General features: G+C 58.3%; 1 protein-coding gene across 12 annotated transcripts in view; it reads right to left on the reverse strand.

The window, feature by feature from the left end:
* Nucleotides 1-312: 312 nt before the first annotated feature.
* Nucleotides 313-13,594, reverse strand: part of LOC116230309 (ankyrin repeat and fibronectin type-III domain-containing protein 1-like) — a 134,454-nt gene continuing 121,172 nt past the window's right edge. For 5 of the 12 annotated variants that reach the window (XM_090151672.1, XM_090151673.1, XM_090151671.1 and 2 more), the window contains 18 exons: nt 12,194-12,395; nt 11,788-11,995; nt 11,166-11,360; nt 10,872-10,985; nt 10,008-10,105; nt 9,430-9,520; nt 7,846-7,953; nt 7,552-7,651; nt 6,947-7,079; nt 6,319-6,438; nt 5,788-6,003; nt 5,471-5,637; nt 5,044-5,194; nt 4,790-4,958; nt 4,401-4,567; nt 3,890-4,100; nt 3,204-3,811; nt 313-2,390 (listed from right to left, as the gene is read on the reverse strand). In XM_090151672.1, coding sequence (XP_090007798.1) covers nt 2,103-2,390; nt 3,204-3,811; nt 3,890-4,100; nt 4,401-4,567; nt 4,790-4,958; nt 5,044-5,194; nt 5,471-5,637; nt 5,788-6,003; nt 6,319-6,438; nt 6,947-7,079; nt 7,552-7,651; nt 7,846-7,953; nt 9,430-9,520; nt 10,008-10,105; nt 10,872-10,985; nt 11,166-11,360; nt 11,788-11,995; nt 12,194-12,395 — 3,346 coding nt within the window. In that variant the 3' untranslated portion in view covers nt 313-2,102. The remainder of the gene's footprint in view (nt 2,391-3,203; nt 3,812-3,889; nt 4,101-4,400; nt 4,568-4,789; nt 4,959-5,043; nt 5,195-5,470; nt 5,638-5,787; nt 6,004-6,318; nt 6,439-6,946; nt 7,080-7,551; nt 7,652-7,845; nt 7,954-9,429; nt 9,521-10,007; nt 10,106-10,871; nt 10,986-11,165; nt 11,361-11,787; nt 11,996-12,193; nt 12,396-13,594) is intronic. The other 7 variants (XM_090151677.1, XM_090151676.1, XM_031595384.2 and 4 more) reach the window with 2 other exon arrangements.

Raw genomic sequence — 13,594 nt, forward strand, 5'->3', positions numbered from 1 at the left:
GGCCACAGTGCATGGAGCAATCCTGGGCTTTGGGCCAGTAGGTAAGTGCTGGCCCTGCTGAGTGCAGCACTTGGTCTGGGACATACGCAGCCCACGGTGGGCATGCTGGGGACAAGGGCACTGTTGGGACAGGGACATCTGCACCTCATGACACTGGTATGCAACCGGCCCCTGGGTCCCTCCTGCAATTCAGCATCCTTCTTTTGTTGAAAAAAGGGATTGCTATGAACAGAAAAAAAATGATGCTTCTCCCAGCTCCAGCACTTCCCAGTAGCAGGAGGAAGCAGAGCAGGTCCAGCCAGGGACCTGCTTCCATGGCACACATGAAAACACAAATACGGAACTGGAACCCACTGGAAAGTGGCTGGCTGAGTTGGTGTCACCTGTGCCATTAGCACTGAGCAGGGGGACCTTTTCTCTAGGTCAATTGAAGGCAGAACGTCCACCCCACCTGCCCCCATGTGGCTCTGAGTGTCAGGAGCTGTCATGCCCTGGTACTGTGTTCCAACCACAAGAGCCCACTGTGTGTGTAACAGCCCCAAAAGGTGTAACACCAATGTCCCACACGCAGAGCCTGGCTCCAGGCCGGTCCTGTCTCCTACAGCACCTACAGCTCTGAGCACTTTGAGTTTTATCGTGGAACCTGCCCCACATAGGGCCAACCCAGTGTCTGCCCCTGCAAGGGCAGGAGGGCACCAAAGGGCTTCAGGATCCATTGGGAAGAAAACACAGTGATGTGCACATTGAGACATTCAGGAAGAGCAAAACGTGAGAAGATGTGCACAGCCCTGCACTAACGGTGAGCTCAGCCCAGGGCTGCCAGGAGCCGGGCACCAGCTGTGCCATCTCAGCTCTGTCCAGATCTGGGTGTCCCCTGGTGTGCATGTGGCCATGCTCTGCTCTGTGCGCTCACCCCATGGAGGCTGCAGGACCATAGGCATGCATTCAATGACATGTCTGCAGCCATCGGGCTTCCAACACCAGACTGGGACAGAATACCTCTAATGCTGCTCCCACGCACACTGTGGAGTGACACAAACCTTTGCTGGGATGGGAGCATCCCATTAAAAACTGCTGGGAAGAATTAGCCCAGCCACTGAAAGTGCGGGTAACGTGGGGGTAATACAGGGTTAAGGAGCAGGCACTGCCCATCAGACCACAAGGAGAGAGCGGTACACGGTCAGCAGCAGTCACCTTTACTATGGACCACAGGAGATCAGAAAAATAACCTTGGGAACAAGAGACCTAGGTGCTAAGTGTCATGCTGTAGGACATACAAGAGGCCACTCACAATCACCAGGACAGAACGGCAACCGAGGAGGAAAGGCAGTCCCGCGGCGGTGCTGGGCGTGCTGCAGCCGTGCCCCATAGCAAACCCAGTGTGGTGGTGTGGGCACAGCTCCATGCACGTGTGTGGGGCTGTCGGCGTGCCTTCCTTCGGCCTCTACAACAATAAAAGTGTCCACACCTCCTACACAACTCCAGTGTCTCTAGCACAGGTTTTTTTTTTGTTTCAGGAAAAAAGAAAAAAAAAAAAGCATTTTGTTCTGAGAAGGGTGTGCAAGAGCTGTTCTCTGGGTGCAGTGCAATGAGGATGGGTAGGAGATAAACTCCCATCCCAGTGCCGTTCCTGTGCACCAACACCGCAGCCTCCACCAGCAGCGCCCTGCAGGTCTTCCTTCTGCCAACCCTGGACAAGGATGTCCAGAAAAAAAAAAAAGAAGAAGAAAAAGAAGAGGAAAAATAATAATAAAAAAAGAGTATTGCTGCTTCTTCTCATAATATTTTGTCCTCTCTTTTTCCACCCCCCTCCCAGCCTTCCCCTTAAAAATGTTTGCTTTCAAAAATTCCATTCCTGCAAAGATTCCTCCCAAGCTCTGAGGTCTTCACGCTCCACCCTCGCCTTCTGCAGTCAGAACAACTGAGTCTCGACGTCTCTTTGGTTAAAAAAAAAAAAAAAAGAAAAGAAAGGAAAAAAGAAAGAAACACCAACAAGAAACACACAGCCCAGTATGATCCCATTCCACCCCGCGGACGCCTGATGGGAGGGTGTCTGTGGAAGAAGGAAGCATCAGAGACGCGCCGCCTGCCTTGGGCTGTGCTCATACGGTGGTTGCCGGCCCGAACTGCAGCACCAGCGGCGACGTCTCCTTAATGCGGACGTAGAAGCGTCCCTCGGGCCGGGCAGCCTGCAGGGCCAGCGGCCGCGCTTCATCGGGCAGCCACCGCTCGCCCTCCTCGGAGGCAAACACCAGTCCGAAGTGCTCCAGCTGCTCCTCGCCGTAGCAGAAGGCGGCCAAGCCACCCAGCGCACCGTGGGAGACGTCGTTCATCTGCAGCACCACCAGCTTCACCACCTCGCCGGCCGACGTCTGGCTGGTGACGTGTAGCTGCAGAGAGACAGAGGTGGGAGACGGGCGGTGAGGGGGGCACGGGGCAGACCGCCGGGGAGAGGCGGATCCCTCGGTACATCCCTGACAGCTGTGCCCGGCCGGGTGGTCCCGGCCCTCAGCCCACATGAACCCTGTGGCTCCGAGCGCTCATCGAGGGGCTCTGCTGATTTATGCCAGCCAGGAGCCTCTCCTTTGAACTCAGTTCTTCGAGGAGAACATCTTAAGACGCTGTCAAGCAGGCGTGTCCTGAGCTCTGCAACTTCAAATGCCACGTGGGCAGCCTGCCAGGAACCCGGGGGCTGCGCTTCAGTTGCACAGAAATCTATGGGACTTTCTTGAATGGAAAATAAATTCTGCGAGTCAGCCTTCCCTCTGCTTCCACCATCCCCGCTGGGTGAAGAGAACCCGGCTACCAGAGCTCCCATCCGCCCCTCTGCCTGCAGGGAACCGAGCGGGGCAGAACCCTGCAGTGGGACACAGCTCGTCCTGCACCTCTGAGGGCACACACACACACACACACACACGGAGGAGAGGAGCAGAGGCCGTGGAGCCCTGCGTGGCACCACCTTGCTTCCTTCCCCCCTCACATCCCTTACAGCCCAGCCCAGGCTCTCAGCAGCGCGGGCTGCGGTGACCCCCGCCCTGCAGCAGGGGTGGACAGGAGCCGGGTCAGCAGCCGTGGTACCCCTGCATGGCAGAGGATGCAGAGGGCAGAGCCAGGCGAGGGCCACGCATGCCCACAGTGCCATCCTCCCCCATCCTGCCTGGGCACGGCACAGCCACACCGCTGCCCTCAGCGGGCGCCGGTACCTTGACGCTGGTCTCTTTGGAGAGTCCGGTTTCGTACTGAGGGCAGACCCGCAAGGTGACAGAGCCCGGCTTCTTCCCAGCGGGTTGCTCTGGCGGTTCCTGGAAGCTCGGAGTCCACTCGGCCGAGCGCGTGCGGCCGTGCTCGGGGCTGTGCGTGGAGCCAGTCCCTGGTCTGCCCTGACCGCCGTGCCCGCCGGTCCTGCTCTCCGTCGGGGAGCTGTCGACGGAACCGGGACACGACTTCCTGGCCACCGGGCAGAGCGGCTTGGGGAAGTCCAGGCTGTTGGTCCGCACGCAATAGGCCTGCCGCTTCTCCGTCACGCGCAGCAGCTCGATCTGCCGGCTGGGCAGCACGAAGTCGCTGTCGTAGAGCTCTGGGGGCGGCCGGGGCTCCGGCGGGGCCAGCGGTGCGGGCTGCAGCTCGTGGCTCTGCAGGACATCGGGGGCACTGTCCCGCAGGCTGCGCGCCGCCCGCCGCCCGCAGCACTCGGGCCCCAAGGACACCAGGTCGAGCTCCTTGGGGCTCTGCGCCCTGCTGGAGTCGTAGTCGCTGTCAGTGGCCAGGAACACCTCGGAGGAGCCCTCCTCGTCCGAGAGCCCATGCAGGTCTGCGGGGGAAGCACAGAGGGGCTGTTGGCCGCTGGGTGTCTGCAGCGTGCTGGAGCCGTGCGGTGCCAGGTCCTTACCGGAGCTGAGCTTACGGCTGCTGTCTGGTGAGGGTGCTGGGGAGGGAAGGAAGTCGAGGTGGGATGAGGAGGAGTGGGTTTTCTCCTTCATGGCTCCGCTGGAGGTGCTGAGGAAGCCGTTGAGGGACAGGCCACAGGAGGGCTGCTTGTAGCGGGCATGCTGCAGGGCATCCATCATCCAGCGCATCTCACGCCAGATCTCCTCCATTTGCTGCCAGAGCAGGAAAGAAAGGATCCCTTTCACGGAACAAACCACCACCACAAAAAAACCTGAGCCGAACCCCTGCCTAGCCCCACATACTTTTCCTGAGAGGCCCAGAGGAAGCATCCCGCTCTCTAACCAGGACTTTAACACAGCTACTGTAGGATGAACTCACCAGACCAAGTACTGACGCTGCAGTGTCCCTGGAGCAAAGCAGCACGCAGTCCCCTGGGGACGATCCTGCAGCCCTCCCAGCACATCCCTGTCCCAGCTACATCCCACACCCAGCCCGGCTCAGTGCTCTGGTACCTGGATGTACTCCTGAACCTGCTGGTGCCGCTGCTTGGCGGTGGAAAGCTCACTGTCAGAGAAGGCTTCCCTGAGGCTCTGCTGCGAGAGGAGGGACTCCAGCTCCAGGAGGGCGGACACCTGGCAGTACTGCGTGATGAACTCCCGGTCGTACGTGAAGAAGTGCACTGAGGGATGAAAGAGAGGAAGGGAATGAAAAATATCACATCCCTATGGGTTCCTCCCCTCCTGCACAATGCAGAAGGGAGGCAATGCTCTCCTCTAGCTGGCCTGGAGCAGCGAGGAGCCCCCAGCATCCCCCCCTCTGTCCTGGGGGAACACAGACAGCCCATCCCAAGAGGAGAGCACCATGGATAGGTGTGGGCAGTGTGGGTCACCCCTCTTCTCACCCAGCTCGAATATCTGCAGTGGCAGTGTGAGGAAGCCAGACTGTGGAGTGTAAGGGTTGTTCTGGCCTGGTGCTGTGCAGACGTCGTCTGAGGGAGGCAGCAGTAGCAAGAAGGAGACCTGACCCCCAAAGTCCAGCACCTCTTGGCTGTACAGACGGAAATCTTTCGCCTGCAAGAGTCCGTCCAAAAGACACCACAAGTAATGGCTGAAAATGTCACCTCCCGTGTCCCCGGACCTCGGCTCCCACCCGCACCTCTTGCAATGGGATGTTGACCAGGGCCATCAGCTCCTTGATGGCCACCTGGAGCTCCTGAAACAAGTGGTTTGGTGATGTCTCATTCTCGGACTCCACAGAAACAGGTTCCTCCATGCTGGCCATCTTCTGCAGCCATTCCCATTCCTCCCTGAAAGACAGCAGGCAGACATATGCTGGATGGAGCAATTCAGGTGGCTCAAACAAGCAATCCCAATGAGAGCCGTGCTGGCTCAGCTGCTCCACTCTGCATGGCATTCCCCTCCAAGGGACAGCAGGAGACCTTGGTTTACTCCATGCCCACATGGCAGGGATGGAGCTGAGAGGTGATGCTGCTGCTTCCCGGAGCCCATGAGTAGGAGGCAGAAGCCAAGGATGCTCTAGGGCTGGAAGAGGCAATGAGGCCTGGCTGCCCCCAAAGCCCCACCTGGAGATGTTGGGGTTGGAGCGGATCTTCACATGGCACAGGATGTTGGGGAGCTGCTCTGGCACGAGCACTCGGATCTGATCCACAGCACTGCAGAGCTTCAGGTAGCCCAAGTAGAGGCCCGGAGGGAGGGCATGGCTGCTCCGCTGGTGGTAAGCCAGCTTGTCCTGGGGAGACAGGCACTGCTGGAGAGAGCCAGCCTTTGTGGCAAGGTGCTCTCAAGCCCTTGTGTCCCATGGGACAGGCCAGGACAGCCTTGGAGTGCTGGTCAGGACCAGCAGCTGTGCCCCCAGCCTACTCTTGTTGTGGAGCAGCACCTGCACGGAGATGAGCAGTGTGTCCAGGGCAGTGGGCTCCTCCGGGGAGGACACAGACTTGCGGCTCGTCTGCAGCTTGCAGATGGGCACCCAGCGCACGCTCTCAAAGGTCTGGTTGGTCTTCACCTCCTTCAGGGTGACAATGAGGATGTTGCCCTGCTTGTCTTTGATGGGCTCAAAGAAGACTTGCCCCAGGTCCTGAATGCCCAGCAGCCCCTGCACACAGCAGTGAAGGACAGGAGAAAGCAACAGGTCAGGGAACAGTGCTCTGCTGCTGGAAACCAGTCCCAGAACAGTCCTCGGTCCCTCCCTACGCCATGGAGCTAGCACACCACTGTCCCTGTGAGGGGACCCACTGGTGATGACAAGGTGATGGCATCACCTGCTCCTGCTGACCCAGCTGCAACCTGGTTGCACTGGGGACTTTCCCACAATCTGCTCCAAAGGAGCCAGCTACCAGCACCCCCAGAAAGCACCCTGTGAGGCAGCAGGCACAGAGTGCTGCGCTCGCTCCCACCCCCCCACCCTCACCTGCATTTGCGAGATGGCCAGCAGCATCTTGAAGCGTGTCTGTAGGATGCAGGAGCAGGACGACTGGGAGACGGTGACGCACTGCCGCAGCCACAGGATCTCGTCCCACATGCACGACACCTGCAGCACAGGCAGCGGCCATCACTGCCAGCCAACCCAGCTGAGCCACCTCCCACAGAAGTGCTTTGAGCAAAGCCACCTCCTCGCCATTCACACTGGGATGGGAAGGTGCATGTGCACCCTGTCAGCAGCAGGGGTGCATTTTCTTACACCGAAGGCACCCCTCCTAAAGAGGTTTCTGCCAAGAGGGTGTGCTCCCTCTTTCTCTCTTGGTAGATTAGGACCCTCCAGCAAGAGACTTTGGGCTTGAGCAGCCCACCCGCCTTTTTAGTGAGATCTGAGGCTCAGGCAACAACATCCTGCTCTGCATGGGAGAGGCAGAACCAAGGAAGAAGCTTCAAGGAAGGCACCCTGCAGTTCAAGACACCCCTGGAGAGCATAGCATCCAGTGTGGTGGCTGCCACCATCCAAACAGTGCCTGGGCTGGTGGCCTTTGAGGGAGGAGAGACAGGCTGCAAGCACAGCTGCCACACCACAGCACAGAGCACGGGACCGTGGGGCCACCTACCTTGGTGAACCACAGAAAGTCCTGCATGAGCAGGCAGGAGTAGGTGTCATCGATCTCCACCACAGGTATCTGGTCTTCGTGGGTCACCAGGATGTTGTCATCCTTGTAGAAGATGGCTGTTAGGTAGAGGCCCCTGCATGGGAGGACAGACAGGCTGTAGGGTCACCAATGGCACTGCTTCCCAAAGGGTCCTCCCGGAGGGCAGAGGAGGTTTCCATGGGTCTGAGCTCCTCTCCAGCAGCCCATAGGCAGTGCACCAGAAGAGGCACTTGTGAGAGAGTGGCAGCAGGACCAGGAACTTGCATGGGCAGCAAGGTCAGCCTGGCTACCACCATGTCTGGCACAAGCAAGGGAGGTGTGGACAGGCTTGAAGCAAGAAGGTGGGAGGGTGGCAGTGTCTGGAGGACGGCGAGGTGTTGGGCAATGGAGACGTTATAGGGATTTCGGTACAGGCATAGCTTGGACAGTCCAAGTGGAAACATTTGATTTCCGAGAGATGGGATTTGTCCCCATGATGGCATGAGACCCACCCCAAGCCCTGGCTGGGTAGTCCCATGTCCCTGTGGAGTGAAGGGCTGTGACATCCCTGCACATGAGCCTCTCACCGCTTCAGTGTCTTGAGGAACTTGCTGCCAGGGTGGAAGAGGTGCTTGAGGCTCCTGGAGACTGAGTGCTTCCTGCTCTGGGGCTGGTTCTTGCAGGGCTCTGCAAGGCAGGAAGCAGAGGCATGAGAGCAAGAGCAGCTCTGGAAGCCCGGGTGAAGGATCTGTGGGCTCTTCTTGTGCCTCCCCTGCCCGAGCTGCCTCCCTTCTGCACCCACCCCATTCCTATGTGCCATCCCAACCCTTTATGCCATATTGACTGACACCCTGCAGGGCCACGACGTGCTGCAGGCTCACCGTGGCAAATGCAGTGCTGATGGACGGTCTTCACCTGGCCCAGCAGATGGTCCAGAGCTTCAGCCTGGCCCCTCCGTCTCGGAGCCCGGCCATCATACTCCCGCCAGTCTGCAGGGACAGGCTCAGCGTTACCCCCATGCAGCCCTTGCTGAGGGGCTGCCCCATCCCCCGTACCCCAACAGGGCAGGGAGTCCCCTCTGCTATATTCTCTGAGCCCCCACCTGCAGTACTGCATCCAGCTCTGGCCCCAGCACAGGGATGTGGGGCTGTTGGAGGAGGGGATGGAGGAGGATGTGGGGATGTCAGAGGATGCAGCACCTCTGCTATGGGGACAGGTGAGGGATGGGGGTTTAGCCTGGGGAAGGGGAGGCTCTGGAAAGACTTTACAGTGGCCTTCCAGTGCCTAAAGGAGGTTACAGGAAAGCTGGGAGGGACTCTTTTATCCGGGATGTGGTGACAGGACAAGGGGGAATGGCTTTAAACTAAGAGATGGGAGATTTAGGTGAGACGTAAGGAGGAAATTCTTTTCTCAGAGGGTGGTGAGGTGCTGGCACTGCTGCCCAGAGGTGCCAATGGCTATGGATGGGCCCTGATCGGTTTGCTCTATGGGAGCCCAAAGGGTTGGAACCAGATGGGTAAGATCCCCCCCAGCCCAACCCATGCCATGATGCTGAGGATCTACTGTCCTCTCCCAGGCAGCAGGACCAGGACATGCAGCACATCTGGGGACCAAAAGCCACCCTGGGGGCAGTGCTGCCACAAATGGGGCAGAGGGATCTAAACCAGCAGCACCCCAGGGCCACCAGCTGCCCTGCAGCGGGGGGGATGGCAGAGGTCAGGGACAAGGTCTTGTCTGTTGCTGCCACTCTTCACAGGGCTTAAAAAATCAAACACTTTCCAGTGCCTTTCTCCAGATCTTCCCTGGAGCTGCAGCTGAACATGGGGTTCCCAGGTAACATGGCTGAGCTCCACGGGACCAGGACAGGGCAATAGCACTTGTACACTAACTGCTTTGCACACCCCCTATCCTGCCTGCTGCTGTTTTCCATGGAAAATTCAGCTCTGTTAACTTCAGCTGAGGTTGGCCACTATTTTTAGGAGCTTTAAAAACACCCAGGGAGGTGCCTGACTATATTCTGCTGGCCTGGGGAGGGATCCTTAGTGAGGGGAGAAATATTAATGGAGATAAAAGCAAGAAAAATCAGTTATGTTTGATTCATTTCAGCTGCACTCTGTACCATGCAGATCTGACCTGTGCTGGACAGCAAAGGGATTGCAAGGGAGCAAACATCAACAATACCTACCAGGGCACAGCCAGCCTGCTGCAGAGCTGGGCAACCCATTTATACATCAATGTGTGTACAAATGTAAAAGAGATGCCACAGGCTGGAGGCAGCATCCCCCAAAGGGCAGTGCTGAGTGCCCTATGGCTGAGCCCCACAGCCACTCTGCCCAATCCAGGGCCAATCAGCAAACTCCATACATTGAATCCAGCTCTGAATCTACCCCTGCTCCACGAGACCTAACACCTCATCCCCAAAGCTCCCCCTCCTGCCCCATCCCACAGCCAGGTGCTGTACTTACTGGAAGGGATGGCAAATGGGGGCACCGAGGCTTGTGGGGGTCCCCAGCCCTTCATGTTGTAGGCAGACACCTGGACATAGTAAGCTGTGCCCTGTGGGGGGAAACAGTTCTCAGGATGGTGGTACTCAGCATATGGGGCAGGTAGGTGGGGAGGAACCTCAGAACACGGCAAGGAGCACAAAACTGGACCTCGCAGCCACGTACCCAGTCTGACCACCCCCAGCATCACTGCACATGTGATGGAGGGCTGGGGCGTGCTCCCTGCCCAGGGCTCTGTCCCATACTGTCCTTCAGTGGAACAGGACAGCAGCTCCCAGACTGCAGCACTGCTGGCTTGTCCCAGTACCCCATCCCTCATAGAAGGCTTCATCCCACTCTTTGAACCCATCAGTGTCTCCCTACCCCAGAGCAGGGCGTGCTGAGCCCCCTTCCTATGCTTCCCCTCATCTCCACTTCTCCCACTCTGTCACCACCCCCCTGCCCACCAAGCTGCCCCCATGTCCACCTGCCCTGCACACAGAGCCCGGCCCCAAGGCTGTCTGCACTCTGCTCCCCCCACAGCCTGGCTCCCAACTCACCGAGGTCAGCCCACGGATAGTGTAGTGCAGACTCTTCAGCTTGTCCACCACGGCCTCCCCAGCCAGCGGTGAGAAGGAGGGGGAGCAGCTCCACTCCACTGCAATGAAAGACCCCGAGGTGCTGCATCCATGGAGCACCAGAGATGAGAGGAGACAGGGAGGTGACCAGCCAAAGCAGGGGGACGCAGCCAGGATGAGTGAGTGGTGGGCTGCAAGCTGGTGGTGCTGATGGGATGGATTTTCCCAGAAGCCAAAGTATCTGTTTAAATGGGTGAGGGGCACAGAAGCAGATGCAAACCCCACCTGGGCACTGCTCTGGCAGGATCCAGTCTGACAGTGGTAGGACAAGGGGGAACAGTTTTAAACTAAAAGAGGGGAGATATAGTTTGGATGTGAGGAGGAAATTCTTTACCCAGAGGGTAGTGAGACATTGGCACTGCTGCCCAGAGCTGTGGGTGCCCCATCCCTGGAGGTGCCAATGGCCACAGGTGGGCCCTGGGCAGCCTGAACTGGGAGAGGGGGGGGGCATCCAGTCCATGGCAGGGGTGCGGCTGGGGGGGGCTGCAAGGCTCCTTCCAAGCCAACAGTGCTGTGATACTGTGGTTTTATGACTCAGAGGAGCACAAGCATGGCAAAGCCATGTGCCTGCAGGACAAAATGGTAGAAAACAAGCAGCTCCTTGAAGTTTGCTTTGGTTCAGGTGGGTGGTTTAATCCAGCTTGGGCTGTTTGGCTGGAGGACGTGCCATGCCATGACACCCTGCAGGGCAGCGTGCAGAATGAGCCCCCATCACATCCCATTCGCACACCTGGGATGCTTGCTGTCGCCATGTGCTCAGCAATGACATGGGGACCAGGTCCTTACCCTTGTACTTGGTGACGACGGCCGAGTTGACACTGAGGGGCTCACCAAAGGTCACCTGCACCGAGGAGCTGCTGGCCACCGAAAGGTGGACATTAGCAGGAGGGTCTGGCACTCCTGGGCAAAGAGAATGCAGAGGATCACTACAGTGAGAGTGGCCACTTCAAACCCCACAGCGTCCCGCTGGGGTCCCCCATCCACCCAAGGGCACCTGCATAGCGAGCCGGTGCAGCCCCACACCTCCTCTCCGGCCCCCGTATGGCCCCACTCCCTCCTCAGCCCTCCTGCAGGACTCACGGGCGTGCTCAAACCCTGCCTTCATGCGCTTGTACAGCCGGAACCGCCACTCCCAGGCCTTCAGCTGCTTCTCCTTCTCCGAGCAGTCGGTGTTGGGAGCCTCGTTCACCACCTGAGCCGTCAGCTCATTGACGCGCTGCTCCGCTTCCCGCACCAGCGTGGAGAGGTGCAACGAGCGGCTCTCCAGGCTGACGACTGCATGGCCGAGGGGAGGGCAGGAGGGATGGGAAGAAGGTGAGGGGAGGGTGATGAGGAGCAGCACCTCTGGGAGCAGCACCTCTGTGCCGGCACCAAAGCTCAGCCCTGAGGCAGCATCTCACTCCTGGGTGATGCTGCTGCTTTCCAGGACTGTCCCCGGCATGCAGTCGGTCTCCTTGCTCCCACAGCATCATTACCACTTGGTTCCCTGCTCTGAAATGTGGGGCCAGCACCATTCCCAGATGCTCCACGGCATGCACAGCATGAAAAATGGGCTCTGCTGCTCAAGCTGGAGCACTGGAGTGCAGCACTGCCTGCTCCCACCCACCACACACACACACCCCCAGGAATGGGAGGAAGCCCCCCAGGGTGCCCAAAGCCTCACACTGTCCCCACTGCCTCTGCTTGTCCCCAGGCAACTCACAGTGCGGGCTCTCCTTCGCTCCTGCCTGCAGCAGAGCCCTGGCGATGGGCGCGTTGTTGGTCATGATGGCGATGTCCAGGGGCAGCAGCCCCTCGCTGTTGGGGGTGTTGAGATCCAGCTCCTCAGGGCTGTACTGCTTCAGCAGCTCCTGCACCCTGTCCAGGTCCTGAAGCTCCACGGCCTCAAATAGAGCAGCATTGCTCTGAAACTGGATGGAGGGAGATCCGTGGGTCGGCTGGGCACGGAGCAGTCTCCTGCACCTCAACACCCCTGATCCCAATGCAGCCAACAATGCTGAGTGATCGTACCACTCCTCGACAGCTCCGCTCCACGCACCCATGGGTTTCACAGCCCTCATAGTGCCACCATCCCCTTCTCCCCTCCTCTGAGGGACAGTGACACTTACCAGGTAGGACTTGCGGGGCTTCTCCTTCTCACCCCGTCCCGCCAGGCTGCCCTCATCGAAGGATGTGTAGTTGACACGGAACTTCCCCGAGAGGTTTCGGTACAGCCTTTTGGCCGCATTTGGTGAGGATGGGCCTGGCGGCTTCCTGGCCTGTGCCAGCTGCAGGTCCCGCATCTGCTGTGTCATTTTAGGGGACGATGACCTGGGGCCGGAGGACAGAAGGCAGTGAGCACCCAGCCAGCAGGACGTGGCAGCAGGCACCAGGACCTGCACCAGGTGTGACTCAGGAGAGCCGGAGCCCCAACCTGTCTCCAGCGCTCAACAGCCATTCCTCAGCTTCCGAACCTAATTTCACTCTGATTTAAACACCAAGCAAGGAACAAGCACAACAAAAGCCCTGCAGCAGTCTGGCAGGTCGTGGCACAGTGGTACTGCAGAGCTGCACTTGAGGCGATGGTGTTTACAAAGCCATCACCGAGAAGGCAGGATATCAGCACTGACATTGCTACATGCCCTCTGCCTCTGTCCTATTTCCTCAACAGGCTGCCAAAGTCCTCTCATTTCACCTTTTATGACCGTGGCATCTAAAAGTGGTGAGATGGGGAGGCTGGCTCCTGCCCACCTCTCATCTTATCGGCTTCAGCCCACGGATAGAGAGGTCTCCATGGATGGAGCAGGCAGCCGTGCCCACAGAACCACAGCTTAAAGTGAATGGCACTTGAGAGCAAAAGCACATTCCTCTGTCAACTAAAACAGAAGGCAAACGACCCAGCGCAGGCAGAATGCACAGTTTGGAGGCAATTATCTCAGAGACACTAGAAACAGAGGAGATACAGGGAAATTTCTCACTGTTTTCCTTCATCTGATTTGCTTCTAATGAGAAGTAAAGAGACGGAAATGATTCTGCACTCCGGAGTGAACTTCTGTCTATATTAAACTGGCTGCGGCGCAGATAAAAGGGTTCCGTGCCCTGTGGCTGTGAGTCATCAGGACTCAGTGAAAGGGCCTTGATTTATCTAGAGCTAAACTCTGCGGTGGAGCAACTGATAGCTGCAAACTACGCCCACGAGCTACAACCAGCCACAGCAGCGTGCCCAGCAGCCGGGCTGTGTGCTGTGGGCATGCAGCACCGGGTCAGGGCCGCAGCAATGAGCTCCTTGCTGCAGCTCAGCTGCATTTATCCCCGCTGCAATCAGGTCTTGTCGCTCAGCTGAGGGCTGCCCCAGGGTCGGCAGTGCACTGACAATGGTTTTCAAAGCGTGTGAGGACGGATGCGCTCAGGACGGCTTCATTTTATCACGCTCTTCCACTGGGTGGTTTACAATGCTGTAGTTTCTGCGTATTCTGGGTTTTCTTGTTTGCAGTGCTGCAGATCTCAGTCCAGTAAGCAGTGTTAATAAT

The sequence above is a fragment of the Phasianus colchicus genome, chromosome 16 (genome assembly GCF_987193195.1).
Source record: "Phasianus colchicus chromosome 16, bPhaCol1.hap1.1, whole genome shotgun sequence".
Lineage (NCBI taxonomy): Eukaryota > Metazoa > Chordata > Aves > Galliformes > Phasianidae > Phasianus > Phasianus colchicus.